The 24750-nt window shown below is 39.1% G+C and overlaps 1 protein-coding gene across 9 annotated transcripts in view; it reads right to left on the minus strand.

Moving 5' to 3' along the window:
• LOC126080896 (membrane-spanning 4-domains subfamily A member 4A-like) overlaps nt 1–24750 on the minus strand; it is a 382640-nt gene that overhangs the window by 314257 nt on the left and 43633 nt on the right. For 5 of the 9 annotated variants that reach the window (XM_049892104.1, XM_049892102.1, XM_049892110.1 and 2 more), the window contains one exon: nt 7363–7581. The exons of the other annotated variants lie outside the window; for them this stretch is intronic. Coding sequence is in view for 1 of the 5 variants with exons in the window: in XM_049892110.1 (XP_049748067.1) it covers nt 7525–7581 (57 nt within the window). In the remaining 4 variants the exon portion in view is untranslated. Of the gene's footprint in view, nt 1–7362; nt 7582–24750 lie in introns of those variants that run through there. 9 annotated transcript variants of the gene reach the window in all.

Raw genomic sequence — 24750 nt, forward strand, 5'->3', positions numbered from 1 at the left:
ATCCCATCCTACTTTCCTTGTAAAAATGGCAGCTTCCTGTCTCAGTTTATTCAGTCTGAGAGGCAGCTATATGTGATAGTATGAGAACATAACCATAAACCTAGGTTAAAGATCACTTGTTAGGCTTAAAGATTGAGTTGAATCTGGTATAAGCTGCAGAGCTCAGTTTAGCTCTCTTTTCCTTGCACCACTCTCAGCCCATGGACTCCCCAGTTTGCATAATGGCCTGAGGACATCTGAAGATACCAGTGCTCTGCCCTCACTGATTATGTGACTTTGGGTAAGTGACTCACCAAAACCATGCAGTTAGAAAATACCAGAAACAGTGAAAACCAGATACTCCTTCTTCCTGCCCATTCTATTTCCAAAATGCTCTAGTGCCTCTTAACTGTTCCCAAGGAGCTTCTAGGCAAATATTCCCCCTAATATGGTCACAGCAAGGGAGCTGTGAGCTGAGAAAGTCTCTCTGCCTTGCCTACCTGTCCCTGTGGACCAGCCCATGGGTTCCAGTGTAGCTCTCAGAAGTCCCCAGGAGACCTTAGCTCTGGATTCTCATACCCTCTTGCCAACATTTCCTACTTGTCTTTATCTCCTGAAACCCCTAGCTCTTCCTTAGTCCAGCGTTTACGGATATAAAAGATGTCATGTGCGTAATATACAGATTGCAAATTTGTGAACCCCACCTCCACTTCCTTTTTACTGAACTCCTAGAATATCCAGAAATATTACAAATAGAGCCAATTAAAGATTGAGAGAGAATGGAAGTCACACAGCTGTATGTGTGAATTGCCATCCAAATACTTACTAGCTCCATGTTATTAGATAAGTCTGCATTCTTCTTGGAGCCTCAGTTTCTTAATCTGTTTAAAAGGATAACAATACTGACTCTGGAGAGTTGCCATCAAGAATGCAGTACAAAAGGCCTAGACTGCTTCCAAGGAAGATTAAAAAATACATAGCTAAAGGTAGCTGGGTGGCACAATAGTTAAGTACTCCAGTACTAGCTGACAGGTTGGTGATTCTAACCCATCCAGAGGCACCTCAGAAGACTGGCCATATGCTTCCGAAAGATCACAGCCTTTAAAACCCTATTGGGCAGTTCTACTCAGCAGAAAAGGGGTACCCCTGAATGGGAATTGACTCCATGGCAACAAACAACAAAAAAATAGTAATATTGCTAGTAATAATAATATTGGTAAATAATAATGTTTAGTAATATATAGTTAATAATCGTAATGGAGCCCTGGTGGAGCAGTGGTTTAGTGCTCAGCATTTCGAATCCATCAACCCATCCTTGGAAAACCAGTGGGGAAGTTCTGCTCTGCCCTATAGAGTCACTATGAGTCAAAATTTTCTCAATGGCAAGGTTTGTTCTTTGTTTAATAATAGTAATAATGGCTGTATTGCTTTCAAGGAGCACTCAATAATATCTAGGTAATAAAATTAATAATAAAATATACAGAAGAGTTTTTTTTTTTTCTTCCCAATCCCTCAGGCTTTGGGTAGGTTGAAAGCAGCTTTTCAGCATTCACTGCTTCTAATGAATTGAATTATGTTCCCCAAAATTATGTGTTGTAAATCATAACCTCTCTACCTGTGGTGGAGCCCTGGTGGCACGGTACTTAACACCTGCATCTGTTAACCAAAATATCAGCAGTTCAAATCCACCAGCTGCTCCTTGGAAACCCTATAGGGCAGTTCTTTTCTGTCCTATAGAGTTGCTATGAATTGGAATAACTCTAATTTTTTGGTTATACCTGTGGTTATAATCCCATTTGGGAATGGATTTTCTTTGTTATGTTAATGAGTCATGATTAATGTAGGGAGTATCTTGAGTTGATCTCTTTTGAGATATAAAAGAGATTAAACAAGCAAGTAGAGGAGAGATGGGGTTAGATGCCAAGAACATGGAGATCTCCAAGGGACCAGGAAGCAGAAGCTGAAGAGACAAGGACTTTGCTCTGGAATCAACAGAGAGAGAAAGCCTTCCGCTAGAGCTGGCACTCTAGGTTCGAACTTCTAGTTTCCTAAACTGAGAGGAAATAAATTTCTGTTTGATAAAGTCATCCATTTGTGATATTTCAGTTATGGCAGCACTAGATAAATAAGAAAGTCTTTAACACTGAGAATGAGGTGCTGATTAACAGATGCTTAAAAAGTGGAAGCAGTTTTGGAATTGGGTAATGGGTAGAGGCTGGATGAGTTTTGAAATGCCTAATAAAAAAATCTAGATTGCCTTGAAGAGAATATTGGTAGAACTGTGGACGTCAAAGACAATTCTGGTGAGGGCTTAGAAGGCAAAAAAGGAAGTGAGGAGAGTTCTCTCATCTTAGAGAATACATATATGGCATCAGGAACAGAATGTTGCCAGAAATGTGGATACTAAATGGGCTTCTGATGAGATTTTAAAAGAAAATGATGAACATGTGAATGGACAATGGAGGAGGGGCAATGCTTCTTACGCAGTGGCACTGAACGTGTCTGAATTACGTTCAAGTGTTTGGTGGCAGGTAGAAATTCCAAGTGATGAACTTGAATATCTGGCTGATGATATTCTGCCATAGATATTAAAGGAGCCGCATGATTTTGCTTGTTGCTTATGCTAAAATGTGAGAGGAAAGAGATGGATTTAAAAATTAACTGTGCAAAATAAAAATTAAACTTGAATATTTCAAAATTCTGTGGTACAAACCAAGTGCATGTGTCCTAGAATTTTCACCAAGGGCGTGGCTACACAAACTTTAGTTAAAGAGATTAAGCCTATGACTGATGGAGCTATTCAACTACCACAGGAGAAAACCTATTAGCTTAGACTGAAGGGGGCAGAGAAAGAACCTTGGATCTCCAAGGCTGGGACCTCTGTCTCCTAGGTTTCAAAGAGTTGCATCTTTACCAGTTTGGTTCTGGAGCATGGTGTTGCCTTTAAAGTGTGCAGGGGTTGGGGCTGCTGCCCAAACCAGAGGGTACAGGGCTGCCATGCCCAATGGGCAGAAGAACAGGAAGAGCCAGGGCTGAGAGATAGTTGAAACTCAGATGGACTAAGAGAGTTTTGCAGGTAGTCTTTTCACTGGATGCTGTAATATGATAGGGAAAATGCCAGACAGGCACTGTAGAAAGACCCCTGGAAGGAGAAGGAACCAGGAGCCAGGAGAGAGAGGAGTCCAGTTCTTCCACAGCTTGTCCACAGATTTCTGGATGAGTCATCTCCTTTCTTTCAGACTCATTCCTGGATCTTAAGACAAGAGGGTTGCCCTTGGTTATCTCTGTTTTCTTCTAGTCCCTAGAACTAGGCCAGCCTCTTAAATGCTGTTCATAAATTCCTTCTTCACTATAAATGTTAATGTGTGGTTTTCTATCTCCAGGTCTTTGCACTTGTCATTATAATACTTTGTCCTCTAGAGCTGCCCTTTGAAACCTTCTGTTTAGTGGTTTTACTTCATCAGTTCTTCTTTTTACTTTGGCTGCTTGTTGTTCAAGAGCAAGTTTCAGAGTGTCTTCTGACATCCATTTTTGTCTTTTCTGTCTTTTTAATGACCTTTTGCTTTCTTCATGTATGATATCCTTGATGTCATTCCACAACTCGTCTGGTTTGGGCATTAATGTTCAATGCGTCAAATCTGTTCTTGAGATGGTCTCTAAATTCAGGTGGGATATACTCCAGGTCTTACTTTGACTCTCGTAGACTTGTTCTAATTTTCTTCAGTTTCAACCGGAACCTGCATATGAGCAATGGATGGTCTGTTCCACAGTTGGCCTTGTTCTGACTGACCATATTGAGCTTTTCCATCTTTCTTTCTACAGATGTAGTTGGTTTGGTTCCTGGGTATTCCATTTGATGAGGTCCATGTGTATAGTCACCATTTATGTTGGTGGAAAAAAGGTATTTGCAATGAAGTCATTGGTCTTGCAAAATTCTGTCTGTGAACTCCGGCATGCTTTCTATCATGTTTTTCAACTACCGATCTTTCTTTGTTTCTAACTTTCGCATTCCCATCACCAGTAATTATCAACGCATCTTGATTGCATGTTCTATCAATTTCAAACTGCAGAAGCTGGTGAAAACCTTCAGTTTCTTCATCTCTGGCCTTAGTGGTTGGTGTGTAAATTTGAATAATAGTCGTATTAACTGATCTTCCTTGTAGGTGTATGAATATTATCTTATTACTGACAGCATTGTACTTCAGAATAGATCTTGAAATGCTCTTTTTGACAGTGAATGCAACACTATGCCTCTTTTTGTCATTCCTGGAATAGTAGGCCATATGATTGTCCGATTCAAAATGGTGACCACCAGTCCATTCCAGCTCAGTAATGCCTAGGATATCAATGTTTATGCGTTCCATTTAATTTTTGACAATTTCCAATTTTCCTAGATTCATACTTCATATATTCTCATTTTGAGTCATGCCACATCAGCAAATGAAGGTCCCGAAAGCTTGACTCCGTCCATATCATTAAGGTCAACTCTACTTCGAGGAGGCAGCTCTTTCCCTGTCATCTTTTGAGTGCCTTCCAACCTGGGGGGCTCATCTTCCAGCACTATATCAGACAACATTTCACTACTATTCATAAGGTTTTCACTGGCTAATTCTTTTCAGAAGTAGACTGCCAGGTCCTTCTTCCTAGTCTGTCTTAGTCTGGAAGTTCAGCTGAAACCTGTCCGCCATGTGTAACCTTGCTGGTGTCCGAATACTGGTGGCATAGCTTCCAGCATCATAGCAACACTCAAACTCCCATAGTACAACAAACTAACAGGTACATGGGGGTTGTAAATATTATTTCTTCTTTATTCCCAGTTAGAGTGTCCTCTTTGAAATCTGTTGCCTTCCCCAGTTTGAAAGCACACACCAGAATACACAGATGTTCTCATGTAAGGCTTTTATCTAAAGGCAAAGGGTGAGATGCAGTGAGAGAAAGGGAGTCCAGGCAAGCATTGAAGTTCTTAGAGACATTCCACAGTACGTAGGTCCAACACACGTGGACTGTGTTGATTCTCCATGCCTGAACTACAGAGATCTGGGCAAGAGAGCAGTCAGCATCCCATTAACTAGTCAAGCCAGGTTTATCAAACTGATTAGACTAGTTGCAAACCATTAATAAAGGGCCAACCTTGGACGTTGGACTTCAAACAGCACATCATAAATCTCGCTGCTTTTATCTTGGCAAAGGGTCAAAATCCAGACGTTCAGTCACCACCAGGCATACAGATAAAGTTTTTCAGGCCAGATATAAATTAGCTTTATCTCCACAATCACTTTGTTCAGGATTGCTTGGTTCAGCTAATCAACCATGAAATCAAGGATCCATCTTGTCTGCTTCGTAGTCTGTAAATGGTGATTTGACTTTATATGAAAGATAGTTGCTTTATAGATATACACATCTGCCAATAATAAACCAGGCTATCCGTATCCTCATTTGTGTATGGTAACAGGAATAGAACATCTATATAAATATTAAAACAAGAGTTTTGAATTCCGAGTTCATCATGATGGGCTTATTAGATTTCTATCAAAACTTCAACAACGAAAAATGGAATTTCTTCATTGCATCTTTCTAACTATGGTCTATCTTTGGAGCAGGAGGTGGTGGATATGTTAGCATAAGGATAGAGGCAACTTCATCTTCTCTTGAAAATCATGTGTGAAGGAAGGTGGATTCTAAAATAGATATTTGAGTTTAGTTCTCTATGGGATAGAGAAAAATATATGCTAAGTTATAAAATAATAATGTCCATGAAAATGCAATGATAGTTTTTTCCTACCCTAATGGAAAATATCACCACCTCAGAAAAGACTTTCCTGGCTACTCTTTCTAATAATTTCCCCCACTGCCAACCATTTTCTAGTCCATTAACTTGATTTATTTTCCACACAGCTTCTAACAATATTGTTGTTCTTCTTAGGGAGGCTAGAATCAGTTCCCACTTACAGCAGCACAACAGAACAAAACACTGCCCAGACCTGCACCATCCTCACAACATTGTTATGCTTGAGCCCATTGTTGCAGCCATTGTGTCAATCAATCTCCTTGAGATATGAAAATATTTTGATTAATTCTTTATAAGTTCATTTCTGCCCTTCCTCATAAAATTTAAACCTATAAAGATAAAGGACATTGTCTTCTTGTTTATCACTATGCTTAAAGTGATGCATATGCCATATTGAATTGAAAACACACACACACATATAGGTACATGTATATGCAAATGTATATGCAAACTTTTGAAGTTCAGTGCATGGTAGTCACAATACTATTTGCTCTACCTATATTATATCAAGTAATTATTGCAACTTTATAAGCCAGGTGATATGGTTATTCTTTTAATGAAAGAAAATCTGAAGTATGGAGAGATTTTGTGTTATTTTCATGGGCACACAGGTAGCAAGTCAGAGGAAAGGAAATTTCAAGATAAAAACCCACGGTTGTCTGATTAGAAAACCTATTCTTTAACATCATAGTAGATTTCCTGATTTAATTTCTTTCCAACAGATTGCATCTGTATGGGAAGCAGGCAGTGTATGAACTTATTGCTACTAATTTTGTTTGTTTTGTTATAAAATGTGTGAAATGTATTTAATGAGCATTGAGTAAATACTATGTATTACACAATGCAATACATGGCACTGGGCATACAAACTTGAGTAAGATACAATCGTTCCCTGCAGGACAGAAAGAAAAGGAGAGAAGAAGAAGAAAGAGTAGAAGGAGGAGAAGGGAAAAGGGGGGAGAGGAAGGGGAAGGAATACAGACAGTGTCTGGAAGGGAGAGGAGGAGGAGAGGAGAGGCCATCAAGGACAGGAAGGGAAGAGAGGGGAGCGGAGGAGAGGAGATGGGAGAGGAGGTGAGGAGAGGGGAGGGCTGGAGAGGACATGGGAGGGGAGGGGAGGGGAGGCGAGAGGAGGAGAGAGAAAAGACAAGGTGAATCTGATCCATGATGTGGTGCTTACTCCATGTGTGCTTATACTCAAGTTATACCTTATGGACACATAAGGACTGAATGTGCTCCTCTGAGTACTTTGGATGGGAGAATGAAAGAAAAAGAAGGAAAAGGAAAAAAAAAAAGAAAGAGAGAGAAAAGTCATGAAGTCTCAGTTTTCTGAAGGTAAAAACACCTTGTGTCTCCAAATGTGGGGGGAAAAAATCTAACAAGTAGGGATAATATTACTAAAGGAAGCAGAACTATGTAATGCTTGGGGTCCCACTTCAGCAATAACTATTTGCCCTTTTGCTGTAAATCTTATTCACCAACTTCATGTCCTTATATACTCCTAAGAATGGATGGAAAATTTTCAAGTGCTGTTGACTCGTAAATGCATGATATATTTATTTAACTTCTGTTCTGATAAAGAGCCAATGAAAGAAGTCACCAAGTTCTTGGGGAAAATGCAAATACTATTCTGAATTTATTATACAATACATAATTTTGAAAAATCAGAGTTGGATTTTGATACTTTTTCAAGTGGGGTTCTGTCAGGATAGATTTTCTGGAAGGTATTTCTGTTGTTCTGTTGGAGGCTTCGAATCTCACATAAATGATGCAATCTCTGCTGTTTCTGTCACTTGAGAATTTGAGGTCATACTCTGTGAAATTAATCAGAACATAGTACATGAGTCACCCAAATACCAACCTCAGGGTTTCCTTTTCCTGACCACACAATGTCTTCATTATCAGAGTCTACTGTTTCTTCTCTGAATTCGGTCTCAAGATAAATCTGGTTGAGACTCTTAGGCATCTTTTAGATCAAGCTGTCCCTAAAAACCAGTTGTTGTTGAGTAGATCAGGACTCATATCAACCATAGAGAGCTCTAGGACAAACATTCATTGATGGTTCTTGGCATGAGACGGTAATGGTTGTTTCTCTGGTTCTGCAAGTGGATCAATCTTATGTTTGGCTTGTGGTGCCCACCAAGTTGGGTAAACCAAAATTTTAAGGTAAATGTAGAGTTCCTCTTCCAAACCAGAAAAAATGTCAAAGAGAGAAGGGTTTGGGGATGAGTTTTCTAAATTGGCTCTCAAGTCTGGTTAGTCTTAAAGATGTTGATGACTTGCTTCCTGTAGTAAAGAGGCCACTGCTAATTCATGGCAGGAGCTGGCAATTCAAATATGCAAACTATCACCACCAATAGGTCAGCTATTGGTGAAAGGCGAGGCTCTGGGTGATTGCATATATGATATCTTTCTACAATTTTGTCATGAGAAGTTTAAGGAAGCTGGTTGTTTGGTCCCAATTTCCCTAGACCAACTGCGGAATGAAAGAGATGTGCTCAGGGTTTCAGAGTCAAAGCTCAAAAAAAAAAGTGCCACATAAATGACCTCAAAGCTTCCACTTGTGCTTTGAAAGAAAGCCTTATCTTTTGTAGTAACAGAGCTGATATTGCTGAAAACCAAACCCAGACTCTTATTGTAAGAGTGGCTAAATTACAACCTCAATTGCCAACCTCAAGAGGTGTTTGAATTTAAAGTGAGGGCAGTGATTGGTAAAAATTGGAATCCTGAAACTTGGGATGGGGACATATGGGCAAATAAATCAGGAAGCTAGAGACACTGAGTCCCTAAATTCCATTGAATCACTCCTGCCAACAGAACCACGCCCATCTGAAGAGATTACTTCATGTTTGTCCACTACACCACTCTGCCCAGAAAAACCATTAGCCCCTCCACCCCCATCTAATGGGATTAACTCTAATTCAAAAAACCAACACTAAACCCATTGCCATCGAGTCGATTCAGACACATAGCCACCCTATAGGGCAGAGTAGAACTGCCCCATAGTGTTTCCAAGGACTGGCTGGTGGGTTTGAACTGCTGACCTTTTGGGTAGTAGCCAGAGCTATTACTCACTGCACCACCAGGATTTCCAGCCCTAGCCCCCATAAGTCCATTGCCGTTGAGCCAATTCAGGCTCATAGAGACCCTATAAGACAGAGTAGTACTGCCCAGTAGAGTTTTCAAGGAGCGCCTGGTAGATCTGAACTGCCGACCTTTTGATTTGCAGCCATAGCACTTAATCCCTACACAACCAGGGTTTCTAGCCCTAGCCCAGTTGCCACTAAAGAGTCGTTGCCTGAGTCATTGCCTGTGGCATCACCTGAGGTAGATGCTTTACGAGACAGTGCTCGATGTTCTCAAAACGATTCCACACTATGGATTCTGTCTAGATCTATAATTAGTCTTAAGTCCCAATGAGCACCAAAATGTGAAGTACAAAGTGTGACCCAGGAGGAGGTAAGCTACACTCCAAAGGAACTCCTTGAATTTTCTAATATGTATAAACAGAAACCTGGGGAATATGTGTGGGAATGTCTGTTAAGGGTGTGGAACAATGGTGTAAGGAACATAAAGAGGGATCAGTCTGAGTTTATTAATATGGGTCCACTTTTTTCGGTGTTTCAGCTCAAGAAGTTAGGAAAGGATCTAATAGCTTATTCGGTTGGGTAGCTGAAGCATGGACTGCATGGTGGCCTACACTAAATCAAGTTGAGGTACCAGACCTGCCTTGATATACTGTAGAAGAAAGTATTGAAAGGCTTAGGGGAATTGGCATGCTAGAGTGGATTGATCAGGTTAGACCCACAGACCCACACATGGAATGCCTAGAGGACACACCTTTTACCACAACATTGAGGAACATACTAGTGAAGGGAGCTCCAGCATCCTTGAAGACTACTGTGATTGCTATTTTATGAAAATCAGATTTGACAGTGGGAACTGTGGTAAATAAATTAAGACACCAAACTACAATGGTCCCCACACCATTGTCAGTTTGTCATACTGTCGGGACTGTTGCTATGATGCTGGAAGCTATGCCACTAGTATAAAATATGAACAGGATCACCTGTGGTGGACAGGTTTCAGTTGAGCTTCCAGACTAAGACAGACTAAGAAAAAGGACCTGGAGGTTTACTTGTGAAAAGAATTATCCAGTAAAAGCCTTATGAATAGCAGGGGAACATTGTCTGATATAGTGCTGGAAGATGAGCACCTCAGGTTGGAAGGTACTGAAAATACAACTGGGAGAGAGCTGCCTCCCCAAAACAGAGTCGACCTTAATGACATGGATGGAGTCAAGCTTTCGAGACTTTCATTTGCTGATGTGGCACAACTCAAAATGAGAAGAAACAGCTGCACATATCCACTAATAACTAGAATGTGGAATGTATGAAGTATGAATCTAGGAAAATTGGAAGTTGTCAAAAATGAAATGGAACACATAAAGATTGATATCCTATGCATCAATGAGCTGAAATAGACTGGTGTTGGTCATTTTGAATCAGACCATCATACCATCTATTATGCCGGGAATGACACCTTGAAGAGGAATGGCATTGCATTCATCATCAAAAAGTACATTTCAAGATCTATCCTGAAGTAAAATGCTGTCAGTGATAGGATAATATTCATATGCCTAAAAGGAAGACCAGTTAGTATGACCATTATTCAAATTTACCCACCAACCACTAAGGCCAAAGATGAAGAAATTTAAATGTTTACCAACCTCTGCAGTCTGAAATTAATTGAATATCCAATCAGAATGCACAGATAATTACTGGTGATTGGAATGCAAAAGTTGGAAACAAAGAAGAAGGATTGGTAGTTGGAAAATACAGCCTTGGTGATAGAAACAATGCCAGAGATTGCATGATTGAAGTTTGCAAGACCAACAACTTCTTCATTGCAAAGATCTTTTTCACCAACATAAACGGTGACTATACACATGGACATTGCCAGACGGAATACACAGGAATCAAATCGACTACATCTGCGGAAAGAGGCAATGGAAAAGTTCATATCACCAGTCAGAACAACACCAAAGGCCGACTGCAGATCTGACCATCAATTACTCATACGCAGTTGAAACTGAAGGAAATTAGAACAAGTCCCGGAAAGCCAAAGTGTAACCTTTAGTATATCCTACCTGAATTTAGAGACCATCTCAAGAATAGATTTGATGCATTTAACACTAATGCCAAAGACAGACGAGTTGTGAAATGCTATGAAGGACATCATAGGTGAAGAAAGCAAGAAGTCATGAAAAAGAAAGGAGAAAGAAAAGACCTAAAGGGTTGTCAGAAGAGACTCTGAAACTTGCTCTTGAACGATGAGTAGCTAAAGCAAAAGGAAAAAAAAGATTAAATAAAAGAAATGAGCAGAAGATTTCAAAGGGTATCTCAAGAAGACAGAGTAAAGTATTATGACGACATGTGCAAAGACCTGGAGATAGAAAACCAAAAGGAAAGAACATGCTCAGCATTTATCAGGTTTCAAGAACTGAAGAGAAAATTCAAGCCTTGAGTTACAATACTGAAGGATTCTACAGGGAAAATATTAAAAGATACAGGAAGCATCAAAAGAAGATGGAAGGAATACACAAAGTCACTATACCTAAAAGAATTTGTCGATGTTCAACCATTCAGGAGATAACATACGATCAGGAATCGATGGTACTAAAGGAAGAAGTCCAAGATGCACTGAAGGCGTTGATGAAAAACGGCTCCAGGAACTGACAGAATGCCAATTAAGATGTTTCAACAAATGAATGCAGCATTGGAAATGCTTGCTCATCTATGCCAAGAAATTTGGAAGACAGATACCCGGCCAACTGGCTGGAAGAGATCCATATTTATGCCTATTCCCCAGAAAGTTGATCCCACCGAATGCAGAAATTATTGAACAGTATCATTAAAATCACATGCAAGTCAAATTTTGCTGAAGGTCATTCAAAAACAGCTGCAGCCGTATATCAAAAGGGAATTGCCAGAAATTCCAGTTGGATTTAGAAGAGGATGTGGAACCAAGGATATCGTTGCTGATGTCAGACGGATCCTGGCTGAAAGCAGAGAATACCAGAAAGATGTTTACCTGTGTTTTATTGACTATGCAAAGCCATTTGATTGTGTGGATCATAACAAATTAAGAATAACATTGAGGAGAATGGGAATTCCAGAACACTTAATTGTGCTCACGAGGAATCTGTATGTGGATCAAGTGGCAGTCATTTGAACAGAACAAGGGGATGGTGCATGGTTTAAAGTAAGGAACGGTGTGTGTCAGGGTTGAATCCTTTCACCATACCTATTCAATCTGTATGCTGAGCAAATAATCAGAAAAGCTGGACCATATAAAGAAGAATGGGGCATCAAAATTGGAGGAAGACTCATTAACAAACTGCATTATACAGGTGACACAACCTTGCTTGCCAAAAGTGAAGAGGAAGCACTTACTGACAAAGATCAAAGACCACAGCCTTCAGTACGGCTTACACCTCAAGACAAAGAAGACAAAAATCCTCATAACTGGTCAATAAGCAACATCATGATAATCAGAGAAAAGATTGAGGTTGTCGAGGATTTCATTTTACTTGGATCCACAATCAATACCCATGGAAGCAGCAGTCAAGTAATCAAAAGACACACTGCATTGGGCAAACCTGTTGCAAAAGACCGCTTTAAAGTGCTGAAAAGCAAAGATGTCACCTCAGGGACTAAGGTGCGCCTGATCAAAGCCATGGTGTTTTCAATCACCTCATATGCATGGGAAAGCTGGACAGTGAATAAGGAAGACCGAAGATTTCCTGCCTTTGAATAGTGCTGTTGGGGAAGAATATTGAATATACCATGGACTGCCAAAAGATGGAACAAATCTGTCTTGGAGGAAGTACAAACAGAATGCTCCTTGGAAGCAAGGATGGCAAGACTCTGTCTCACATACTTTGAACAGGTTCTCAGGAGTCATCAATCCCTGGAGAAGTACATCATGCTTGGTAGAGTAGGCAGTCAGCAAAAAAGAGGAAGACCCTCAACAAGAAGGATTGACGCAGCAGTTGTGACAATGGGTTCAAGCACAGCAACACTTGTGAGGATGGCACAGGACCAGGAAGAGTTTCGTTGTGTTGTGCATAGGGTCACTATGAGTCAGAACCAACTCGATGGAACCTAACAACAACAAAAACTACAATGGGGTTGACTGGACCCCACGGTAGTAGGGGCCAAGTGGCGGACTCAATCGACGAAGACAAGGTGGGTGTGGTTACAGTAATGAACATCGGAGTCAAAGTAGTAATCAGAATAGTCTGACTCGTATGGACTTAGGCATTGGTTGCTTAGTCATGGTGTCCTTAGGAGTGAAATAGAAAGGTAATCTACTAAATATTTACTTGACCTGTACAAACGGATGAATTCTAGATAAAGTGAACAGCACTCTAACTCTAATTTTGTCAAAATAGACCATCACGGTCCTTCAATTAATTCCCTGACTTGAGCGAGTTTAAAGACCCACAATCCCTTGAATGAACGGGAGGCTGAATCCCTTTGAGGAAGGACTCAATACACTGCCAAAAGTTTATGCTACTAATCTCTCTCCCAGCCCTCCCCAAAGAGATCTACAGCCTTTTATGAGTGTGACTGTTCATTGGGGGAAAAGGAAATAATCAGAATTTTCAAGGATTCCTGGATACTAGCTCTGAACTGACACTAATTCCAGGAGACCCAAAACATCACTGTGGCCCACCAGTCAGAATGGAGGTACATGGAGATCAGGTTATTAATGGAGTCTTAGCTCATGTCTGTCTCACAGTAGGCCCAGTGGGTCCCTGAATCCATCCTGTTGTGATTTCCCCAGTTCGAAAATGCATAATTGGAATAGATACACTCAGCAACTGGCAGAACCCCCATATTGGATCCCTGACAAATGGACTAAGGGCTATTATGGTAGGAAAAGCCAAGTAGAAGGCATTGGAACTGCCCCTACCTAAGAAAATAATAAACCAAAAGCAACACAGCATTTCTGGAGGAATTGCAGAGATCACAGCCACCATCAAGGACTTGAAGGTCGTGATTCCCGCCACACCCCCATTTAACTTACTTTTATTTGGCCTGTGCAAAAAACAGATAGAACTTGAAGAACGACAATGTTGTTGTTGTTGTTATGTGCTGTCGAGTCGGTTCCAACTCTTAGTGGCCCTGTGTAAAACAGAACAAAACACTGCCCCGTCCTGCACCATCATTACAATCGTTGTTATGCTTGAGCCCATTGTTGCAGCCACTGTGTCAATCCATTTCTTTGAGGGTCTTCCTCTTTTCTTTACCAAGCATGATGTCCTTCTCCAGGGACTGATCCCTCCTGATAACATGTCCAAAGTATGTAAGATGCAGTCTCTCCATCCTTGCATCTAAGGAGCATCCTGGTTGTACTTCTTCCAAGGCAGACTTGTTCATCCTTTTGGCAGTCCATGATATAGTCAATATTCTTCACCAACACCACAATTAAAAGGTGTCAATTCTTTGGTCTTCCTTATTCATTGTCCAGCTTTCACATGCATATGATGTGATTGAAAATACCATGGCTTGAGAGAGGCAGGGCCAAGATGGCGGACTAGGTAGATGATACCTCAGATCCCTCTTGCAACAAAGACTCGGAAAAACAAGTGAATCGATCACATACATAACAATCTACGAACCCTGAACAACAAACACAGATTTAGAGACGGAAAACGAACAAAAACGGGGAAGCAGCCATTGTTTTCGGAGCCTGGAGCCAGCGTCCCAGTCAGGCGGCTTCATTAACATTGGAATTTCCTGAGCCAGAGGGAGAACGGCTCCAGCTCCGTGGCGGTTTTGCTTCCCCGCCCCCCCCCCCCTTTTTTTTTCTTTTGGTCTTTTCCTAACCCACTCTTCTGGCCTGAGAGAAGGAAACACAAAAAACCCAGGGACCAAAAATCCACCCTTAATTGGCCTAAAAACACAGAACCAGCTACAGCCAAGCATATATGATCCAAATCTCCGACTTTCATCCTTACAGGGAACAAGGTGGCGGTTATAATCCAAAGGAAGTTCTAATAGGGATCTGACTGCATTTTTTTTTAGCGGATTTTCTGGAAAAACTAGTTTCCCAGTGATGGCTCGGAGACAACAATCCATATCAAACCACTTAAAGAAGCAGACCATGACAGCTTCTCCAACCCTCCAAACAAAAGAATCAAAATCTTTCCCAAATGAAGATACAATCCTGGAATTATCAGATACAGAATATAAAAAACTAATTTACAGAATGCTTACAGATATCACAAATGAAATTAGGATAACTGCAGAAAAAGCCAAGGAACAATCCGATAAAACTGTTGAAGAACTCAAAAAAATTATTCAAGAACATAGTGGAAAAATTAATAAGTTGCAAGAATCCATAGAGAGACAACATGTAGAAATCCAAAAGATTAACAATAAAATTACAGAATTAGACAACGCAATAGGAAGTCAGAGGAGCAGACTCGAGCAATTAGAATGCAGACTGGGACATCTAGAGGACCAGGGAATCAACAACAACATAGCTGAAAAAAAATCAGATAAAAGAATTAAAAAAATGAAGAAACCCTAAGAATTATGTGGGACTCTATCAAGAAGGATAACCTGCATGTGATTGGAGTCCCAGAACAGGGAGGGGAGACAGAAAACACAGAGAAAATAGTTGAAGAACTCCTGACAGAAAACTTCCCTGACATCATGAAAAACGAAAGGATATCTATCCAAGATGCTCATCGAACCCCATTTAAGATTGATCCAAAAAGAAAAACACCAAGACATATTGTCATCAAACTCACCAAAACCAAAGATAAAGAGAAAATTTTAAAAGCAACCAGGGAGAAAAGAAAGGTTTCCTTCAAGGGAGAATCAATAAGTTCAGACTACTCAGCAGAAACCATGCAGGCAAGAAGGCAATGGGACGACATATACAGAACACTGAAGGAGAAAAACTGCCAGCCAAGGACCATACATCCAGCAAAACTCTCTCTGAAATATGAAGGCGAAATTAAGATATTTACAGACAAACACAAGTTTAGACAATTTAAAAAACCAAACCAAAGCTACAAGAAATACTAAAGGATATTGTTTGGTCAGAGAACCAATAATATCAGATATCAGCACAACACAAGGTCACAAAACACAACGTCCTGATATCAATTCAAATAGGGAAATCACAAAAACAAACAAATTAAGATTAATTAAAAAAAAAATACACATAACAGGGAATCATGGAAGTCAATAGGTAAAAGATCACAATAATCAAAAAGAGGGACTAAATACAGGAGGCATTGAACTGCCATACGGACAGTGATACAAGGCGATACAGGACAATACAAGTTAGGTTTTTACTTAGAAAAATAGGGGTAAATAATAACATAACCACAAAAAGGTATAACAACTCTATAACTCAAGATAAAAGCCAAGAAAAACGTTAACGACTCAACAAACATAAAGTCAAACACTATGAAAATGAGGATCTCACAATTTACTAAGAAAAACGCCTCAGCACAAAAAAGTATGTCGAAAAATGAAACTGTCAACAACACACATAAAACGGCATCAAAATGACAGCACTAAAAACTTATTTATCTATAATTACCCTGAATGTAAATGGACTAAATGCACCAATAAAGAGACAGAGAGTCACAGACTGGATAAAGAAACACGATCCATCTATATGCTGCCTACAAGAGACACACCTTAGACTTAGAGACACAAACAAACTAAAACTCAAAGGATGGAAAAACTATATCAAGCAAACAATAAGCAAAAAAGAAGAGGAGTAGCAATATTAATTTCTGACAAAATAGACTTGAGACTTAAATCCACCACAAAGGATAAAGAAGGACACTATATAATGATAAAAGGGACAATTGATCAGGAAGACATAACCATATTAAATATATATGCACCCAATGACAGGGCTGCAAGATACATAAATCAAATTTTAACGGAATTGAAAAGTGAGATAGATACCTCCACAATTATAGTAGGAGACTTCAACACACCACTTTCGGAGAAGGACAGGACATCCAGTAACAAGCTCAATACAGACACGGAAGATCTAATTACAACAATCAACCAACTTGACCTCATTGACTTATACAGAACTCTCCACCCAACTGCTGCAAAATATACTTTTTTTTCTAGCGCACATGGAACATTCTCTACAATAGACCACATGTTAGGTCATAAAACAAACCTTTGCAGAGTCCAAAACATCGAAATATTACAAAGCATCTTCTCAGACCACAAGGCAATAAAACTAGAGATCAATAACAGAAAAACTAGGGAAAAGAAATCAAATACTTGGAAAATGAACAATACCCTCCTGAAAAAAGACTGGGTTATAGAAGACATCAAGGAGGGAATAAAGAAATTCATAGAATGCAACGAGAATGAAAATACTTCTTATCAAAACCTCTGGGACACAGCAAAAGCAGTGCTCAGAGGCCAATTTATATCGATAAATGCACACATCCAAAAAGAAGAAAGAGCCAAAAGCAGAGAACTGTCCCGACAACTTGAACAAATAGAAAGTGATCAACAAAAGAATCCATCAGGCACCAGAAGAAAATAAATAATAAAAATTAGAGCTGAACTAAATGAATTAGAGAACAGAAAAACAATTGAAAGAATTAACAAAGCCAAAAGCTGGTTCTTTGAAAAAATTAACAAAATTGATAAACCATTGGCCAGGCTGACTAAAGAAATACAGGAAAGGAAACAAATAACCCGAAGAAGAAATGAGAAGGACCACATCACAACAGAAGCAACTGAAATTAAAAGAATCATTTCAGATTATTATGAAAAATTGTACTCTAACAAATTTGAAAACCTAGGAGAAATGGATGAATTCCTGGAAAAACACTACCTACCTAAACTAACACATTCAGAAGTAGAACAACTAAATAGACCCATAACAAAAAAAGAGATTGAAACGGTAATCAAAAAACTCCCAACAAAAAAAAAGCCCTGGCCCGGACGGCTTCACTGCAGAGTTCTACCAAACTTTCAGAGAAGAGTTAACACCACTACTTCTGAAGGTATTCCAAAGCATAGAAAATGATGGAATACTACCCAACTCATTCTATGAAGCCACCATCTCCCTGATACCAAAACCAGGTAAAGACATTACAAAAAAAGAAAATTATAGACCTATATCCCTCATGAACATTGATGCAAAACCCTCAACAAAATTCTAGCCAATAGAATCCAACCACACATCAAAAAAATAATTCACCCTGATCAAGTGGGATTTATACCAGGTATGCAAGGCTGGTTTAATATCAGAAAAACCATTAATGTAATCCATCACATAAATAAAACAAAAGACAAAAACCACATGATCTTATCAATTCATGCAGAAAAGGCATTTGACAAAGTCCAACACCCATTTATGATAAAAACTCTTACCAAAATAGGAATTGAAGGAAAATTCCTCAACATAATAAAGGGCATCTATGCAAAGCCAACAGCCAATATCACTCTAAATGGAGAGAACCTGAAAGCATTTCCCTTGAGAACGGGAACCAGACAAGGATGCCCTTTATCACTGCTCTTATTCAACATAGTGCTGGAAGTCCTAGCCAGGGCACTTAGGCTAGACAAAGAAATAAAAGGTATCCGGATTGGCAAGGAAGAAGTAAAGTTATCACTATTTGCAGATGACATGATTATATACACAGAAAACCCTAAGGAATCCTCCAGAAAACTACTGAAACTAATAGAAGAGTTTGGCAGAGTCTCAGGTTATAAAATAAACATACAAAAATCACTTGGATTCCTCTACATCAACAAAAAGAACACCGAAGAGGAAATAACCAAATCAATACCATTCACAGTAGCCCCCAAGAAGATAAGATACTTAGGAATAAATCTTACCAAGGATGTAAAAGACCTATACAAAGAAAACTACAAAGCTCTACTACAAGAAATTCAAAAGGACATACTTAAGTGGAAAAACATACCCTGCTCATGGATAGGAAGACTTAACATAGTAAAAATGTCTATTCTACCAAAAGCCATCTATACATTTAAAGCACTTCTGATCCAAATTCCAATGTCATATTTTAAGGGGATAGAGAAACAAATCACCAATTTCATATGGAAGGGAAAGAAGTCCCGGATAAGCAAAGCACTACTGAAAAAGAAGACAAAAGTGGGAGGCCTCATTTTACCTGACTTCAGAACCTATTAAACAGGCACAGTAGTCAAAACAGCCTGGTACTGGTACAACAACAGGCACATAGACCAATGGAACAGAATTGAGAACCCAGACATAGATCCATCCACGTATGAGCAGCTGATATTTGACAAAGGACCAGTGTCAATTAATTGGGGAAAAGATAGCCTTTTTAACAAATGGTGCTGGCATAACTGGATATCCATTTGCAAAAAAATGAAACAGGACCCATACCTCACACCATGCACAAAAACTAACTCCAAGTGGATCAAAGACCTAAACATAAAGACTAAAACAATAAAGATCATGGAAGAAAAAATTGGGACAACCCTAGGAGCCCTAATACAAGGTATAAACAGAATACAAAACATTACCAAAAATGATGAAGAGAAACCCGATAACTGGGAGCTCCTAAAAATCAAACACCTATGCTCATCTAAAGACTTCTCCAAAAGAGTAAAAAGACCACCTACAGATTGGGAAAGAATTTTCAGCTATGACATCTCCGACCAGCACCTGATCTCTAAAATCTAAAAGATTCTGTCACAACTCAACCACAAAAAGACAAACAACCCAATCAAGAAGTGGACAAAGGATATGAACATGCATTTCACTAAAGAAGATATTCAGGCAGCCAACAGATACATGAGAAAATGCTCTCGATCATTAGCCATTAGAGAAATGCAAATTAAAACTACGATGAGATTTCATCTCACACCAGCAAGGCTGGCATTAATCCAAAAAACACAAAATAATAAATGTTGGAGAGGCTGCGGAGAGATTGGAACTCTTATACACTGCTGGTGGGAATGTAAAATGGTACAACCACTTTGGAAATCTATCTGACGTTATCTTAAACAGTTAGAAATAGAACTACCATACAACCCAGAAATCCCACTCCTGGGAATATACCCTAGAGATACAAGAGCTTTCATACAAACAGATATATGCACACCCATGTTTATTGCAGCTCTGTTTACAATAGCAAAAAGTTGGAAGCAACCAAGGTGTCCATCAACGGATGAATGGTTAAATAAATTGTGGTATATTCACACAATGGAATACTATGCATCGATAAAGAACAGTGACAAATCTGTGAAACATTTCATAACATGGAGGAACCTGGAAGGCATTATGCTGAGCGAAATAAGTCAGAGGCAAAAGGACAAATATTGTATAAGACCACTCTTATAAAATCTTGAGAAATAGTAAACCTGAGAAGAACACATACTGTGTGGTTACGAGGTGGGGGGGAGAGGGTTTTTTTTTGATTAATCAATAGATAAGAACTGCTTTAGGTGAAGGGAAAGACAACACTCAATACATGGAAGGTCAGCTCAATTGGACTGGACCAAAAGCAAAGAAGTTTCCGGGATAAAATGAATGCTTCAAAGGTCAGCGGAGCAAGGGCAGGGGTCTGGGGAACATGGTTTGCGGGGACTTCTAAGTCAATTGGCAAAATAATTCTATTATGAAATCATTCTGCATCCCACTTTGAAATGTGGCATCTGGGGTCTTAAATGCTAACAAGTGGCCTTCTAAGATGCATCAATTGGTCTCAACCCACCTGGAGCAAAGGAAAATGAAGAACACCAAGGCCACACGACAACTAAGAGCCCAAGAGACAGAAAGGGCCCCATGAACCAGAGACCTACATCATTCTGAGACCAGAAGAACTAGTTGGTGCCCGGCCACAATCGATGACTGCCCTGACAGGGAGCACAGCAGAGGACCCCTGAGGGAGCAGGAGATCAGTGGGATACAGACCCCAAATTCTCATAAAAAGACCAAACTTAATGGTCTGACTGAGACTAGAGGAATCCCGGCAGCCATGCTCCCCAGACCTTCTGTTGGCACAGGAACCATCCCCGAAGACAACTCATCAGACATGAAAGGGACTGGTCAGCGGGTGGGAGAGAGATGCTGATGAAGAGTGAGCTAATTATATCAGGTGGACACTTGAGATTGTGTTGGCAACTCTTGTCTGGAGGGGGGTTGGGAGGATAGAGAGAGAGGGAAGCCGGCAAAATTGTCAAGAAAGGAGAGACTGAAAGGGCTGACTCAAGAGGGGGAGAGCAAGTGGGAGTAGGGAGTGAGATGTATGTAAACTAATATGTGACAGACATTGGATTTGTAAACGTTCACTTGAAGCTTAATAAAAGTTATAAAAAAAAAAAAACTAATTTACAGAATGCTTCAAGACATCAGAAACGAAATAAAGCGAACTGCAGAAAAAGCCAAGGAACACACTGATAAAACATTGAAGAACTCAAAAAGATTATTCAAGAACATAGTGGAAAAATTAATAAGTTGCAAGAATCCATAGAGAGACAGCATGTAGAAATCCAAAAGATTAACAATAAAATTACAGAATTAGACAATGCAATAGGAAGTCAGAGGAGCAGACTCGAGCAATTAGAATGCAGACTGGGACATCTGGAGGACCAGGGAATTAACACACCAATATAGCAGAAAAAAAAATAAGATAAAAGAATAAAAAAAATGAAGAAAACCTAAGAATCATGTGGGACTCTATCAAGAAGGATAACTTGCGCGTGATTGGAGTCCCAGAACAGGGAGGGAGGACAGAAAACACAGAGAAAAGAGTTGAAGAACTCCTGCCACAAAACTTCCCTGACATCATGAAAGACGAAAGGATATCTATCCAAGACGCTCATCGAACCCCATTTAAGATTGATCCAAAAAGAAAAACACCAAGACATATTGTCATCAAACTCGCCAAAACCAAAGATAAACAGAAAATTTTAAAAGCAGCCAGGGAGAAAAGAAAGGTCTCCTTCAAGGGAGAATCAATAAGAATAAGTTCAGACTACTCAGCAGAAACCATGCAGGCAAGAAGGCAATGGGATGACATATACAGAGAACTGAAGGAGAAAAACTGCCAGCCAAGGATCATATATCCAGCAAAACTCTCTCTGAAATATGAAGGCAAAATTAAGATATTTACAGATAAACACAAGTTTAGAGAATTTGCAAAAACCAAACCAAAGCTACAAGAAATACTAAAGAATATTGTTTGGTCAGAAAACCAGTAACATCAGATACCAGCACAACACAAGGTCACAAAACAGAACATCCTGATATCAACTCAAATAGGGAAATCACAAAAAACAAATTAAGATTAATTAAAAAAAATGCTCATAACAGGGAATCACGGAAGTCAATATGTAAAAGATCACAATAATCAAAAAGAGGGACTAAATACAGGAGGCATAGAACTGCCATATGGAGAGTGATACAAGGCGACATAAAAAAATACAAGTTAGGATTTTACTTAGAAAAATAGGGGTAAATAATAAGGTAACCACAAAGAGGTATAACAACTCCATAACTCAAGATAAAAGCCAAGAAAAACGTAACAACTTAACAAACATAAAGTCAAACACTATGAAAATGAGGATCTCACAATTTACTAAGAAAAACGTCTCAGCACAAAAAAGTATATGGAAAAATGAAATTGTCAACAACACACATAAAAAGGCATCAAAATGACAACACTAAACACTTATTTATCTATAATTATGCTGAATGTAAATGGACTAAATGCACCAATAAAGAGACAGAGAGTCTTGGACTGGATAAAGAAACACGATCCGTCTATATGCCGCCTACAAGAGACACACCTTAGACTTAGAGACACAAACAAACTAAAACTCAAAGGATGGAAAAAAATATATCAAGCAAACAATAAGCAAAAAAGAAGAGGAGTAGCAATATTAATTTCTGACAAAATAGACTTTAGATGTAAATCCACCACAAAGGATAAAGAAGGACACTACATAATGATAAAAGGGACAATTGATCAGGAAGACATAACCATATTAAATATTTATGTACCCAATGACAGGGCTGCAAGATACATAAATCAAATTTTAACAGAATTGAAAAGTGAGATAGACACCTCCACAATTATAGTAGGAGACTTCAACACACCACTTTCGGAGAAGGACAGGACATCCAGTAACAAGCTCAATACAGACACGGAAGACCTAATAACAACAATCAAGCAACTTGACCTCATTGACTTATACAGATCTCTCCACCCAACTGCTGCAAAGTATACTTTTTTTTCTAGCACACATGGAACATTCTCTACAATAGACCACATATTAGGTCATAAAACAAACCTTTGCAGAGTCCAAAACATCGAAATATTACAAACCATCTTCTCAGACCACAAGGCAATAAAACGAGAAATCAATAACAGAAAAACTAGGGAAAAGAAATCAAATACTTGGAAAATGAACAATACCCTCCTGAAAAAAGACTGGGTTATAGAAGACATCAAGGAGGGAATAAGGAAATTCATAGAAAGCAACGAGAATGAAAATACTTCCTATCAAAACCTCTGGGACACAGCAAAAGCAGTGCTCAGAGGCCAATTTATATCGATAAATGCACACATACAAAAAGAAGAATAGAGCCAAAATCAGAGAACTGTCCCTACAACTTGAACAAATAGAAACTGAGCAACAAAAGAATCCATCAGGCACCAGAAGAAAACAAATAATAAAAATTAGAGCTGAACTAAATGAATTAGAGGACGGAAAAACAGTTGAAAGAATTAACAAAGCCAAAAGCCGGTTCTTTGAAAAAAATGATAAACCATTGGCTAGAACTAACTAAAGAAATACAGGAAAGGAAACAAATAACCCGAAGAAGAAACGAGAAGGACCACATCACAACAGAACCAACTGAAATTAAAAGAATCATTTCAGATTATTATGAAAAATTGTACTCTAACAAATTTGCAAACCTAGAAGAAATGGATGAATTCCTGGAAAAACACTACCTACCTAAACTAACACATTCAGAAGTAGAAAAACTAAATAGACGCATAACGAAAAAAGAGATTGAAACGGTAATCAAAAAACTCCCAACAAAAAAGGCCTGGCCTGGACGGCTTCACTGCAGAGTTCTACCAAACTTTCAGAGAAGAGTTAACACCACTACTACTGAAGGTATTTCAAAGCATAGAAAATGACGGAATACTACCCAACTCATTCTATGAAGCCACCATCTCCCTGATACCAAAACCAGGTACAGACATTACAAGACAAGAAAATCACAGACCTACATCACTCATGAACATAGATGCAAAAATCCTCAACAAAATTCTAGCCAATAGAATTCAACAACATATCAAAAAATAATTTACCTCGATCAAGTGGGATTTATACCAGGTATGCAAGGCTGGTTTAATATCAGAAAAACCATTGATGTAATCCACCACATAAATAAAACAAAAGACAAAAACCACATGATCTAAAACCATTGATGTAATCCACCACATAAATAAAACAAAAGACAAAAACCACATGATCTTATCAATTCATGCAGAAAAGGCATTTGACAAAGTCCAACACCCATTTATGATAAAAACTCTCACCGAAATAGGAATTGAAGGAAAATTCCTCAACATAATAAAGGGCATCTATGCAAAGCCAACAGCCAACATCACTCTAAATGGAGAGAACCTGAAAGCATTTCCCTTGAGAACGGGAACCAGACAAGGATGCCCTTTATCACCGCTCTTATTCAACATTGTGCTAGAAGTCCTAGCCAGGGCAATTAGGCTAGACAAAGAAATAAAAGGCATCCGGATTGGCAAGGAGGAACTAAAATTGTCTCTATTTGCAGATGACATGATCTTATACACAGAAAACCCTAAGGAATCCTCCAGAAAACTACTGAAACTAATAGAAGAGTTTGGCAGAGTCTCAGGTTATAAAATAAACATACAAAAA

The sequence above is a fragment of the Elephas maximus genome, chromosome 7 (genome assembly GCF_024166365.1).
Source record: "Elephas maximus indicus isolate mEleMax1 chromosome 7, mEleMax1 primary haplotype, whole genome shotgun sequence".
In the NCBI taxonomy this organism is placed as follows: Eukaryota; Metazoa; Chordata; class Mammalia; order Proboscidea; family Elephantidae; genus Elephas; species Elephas maximus.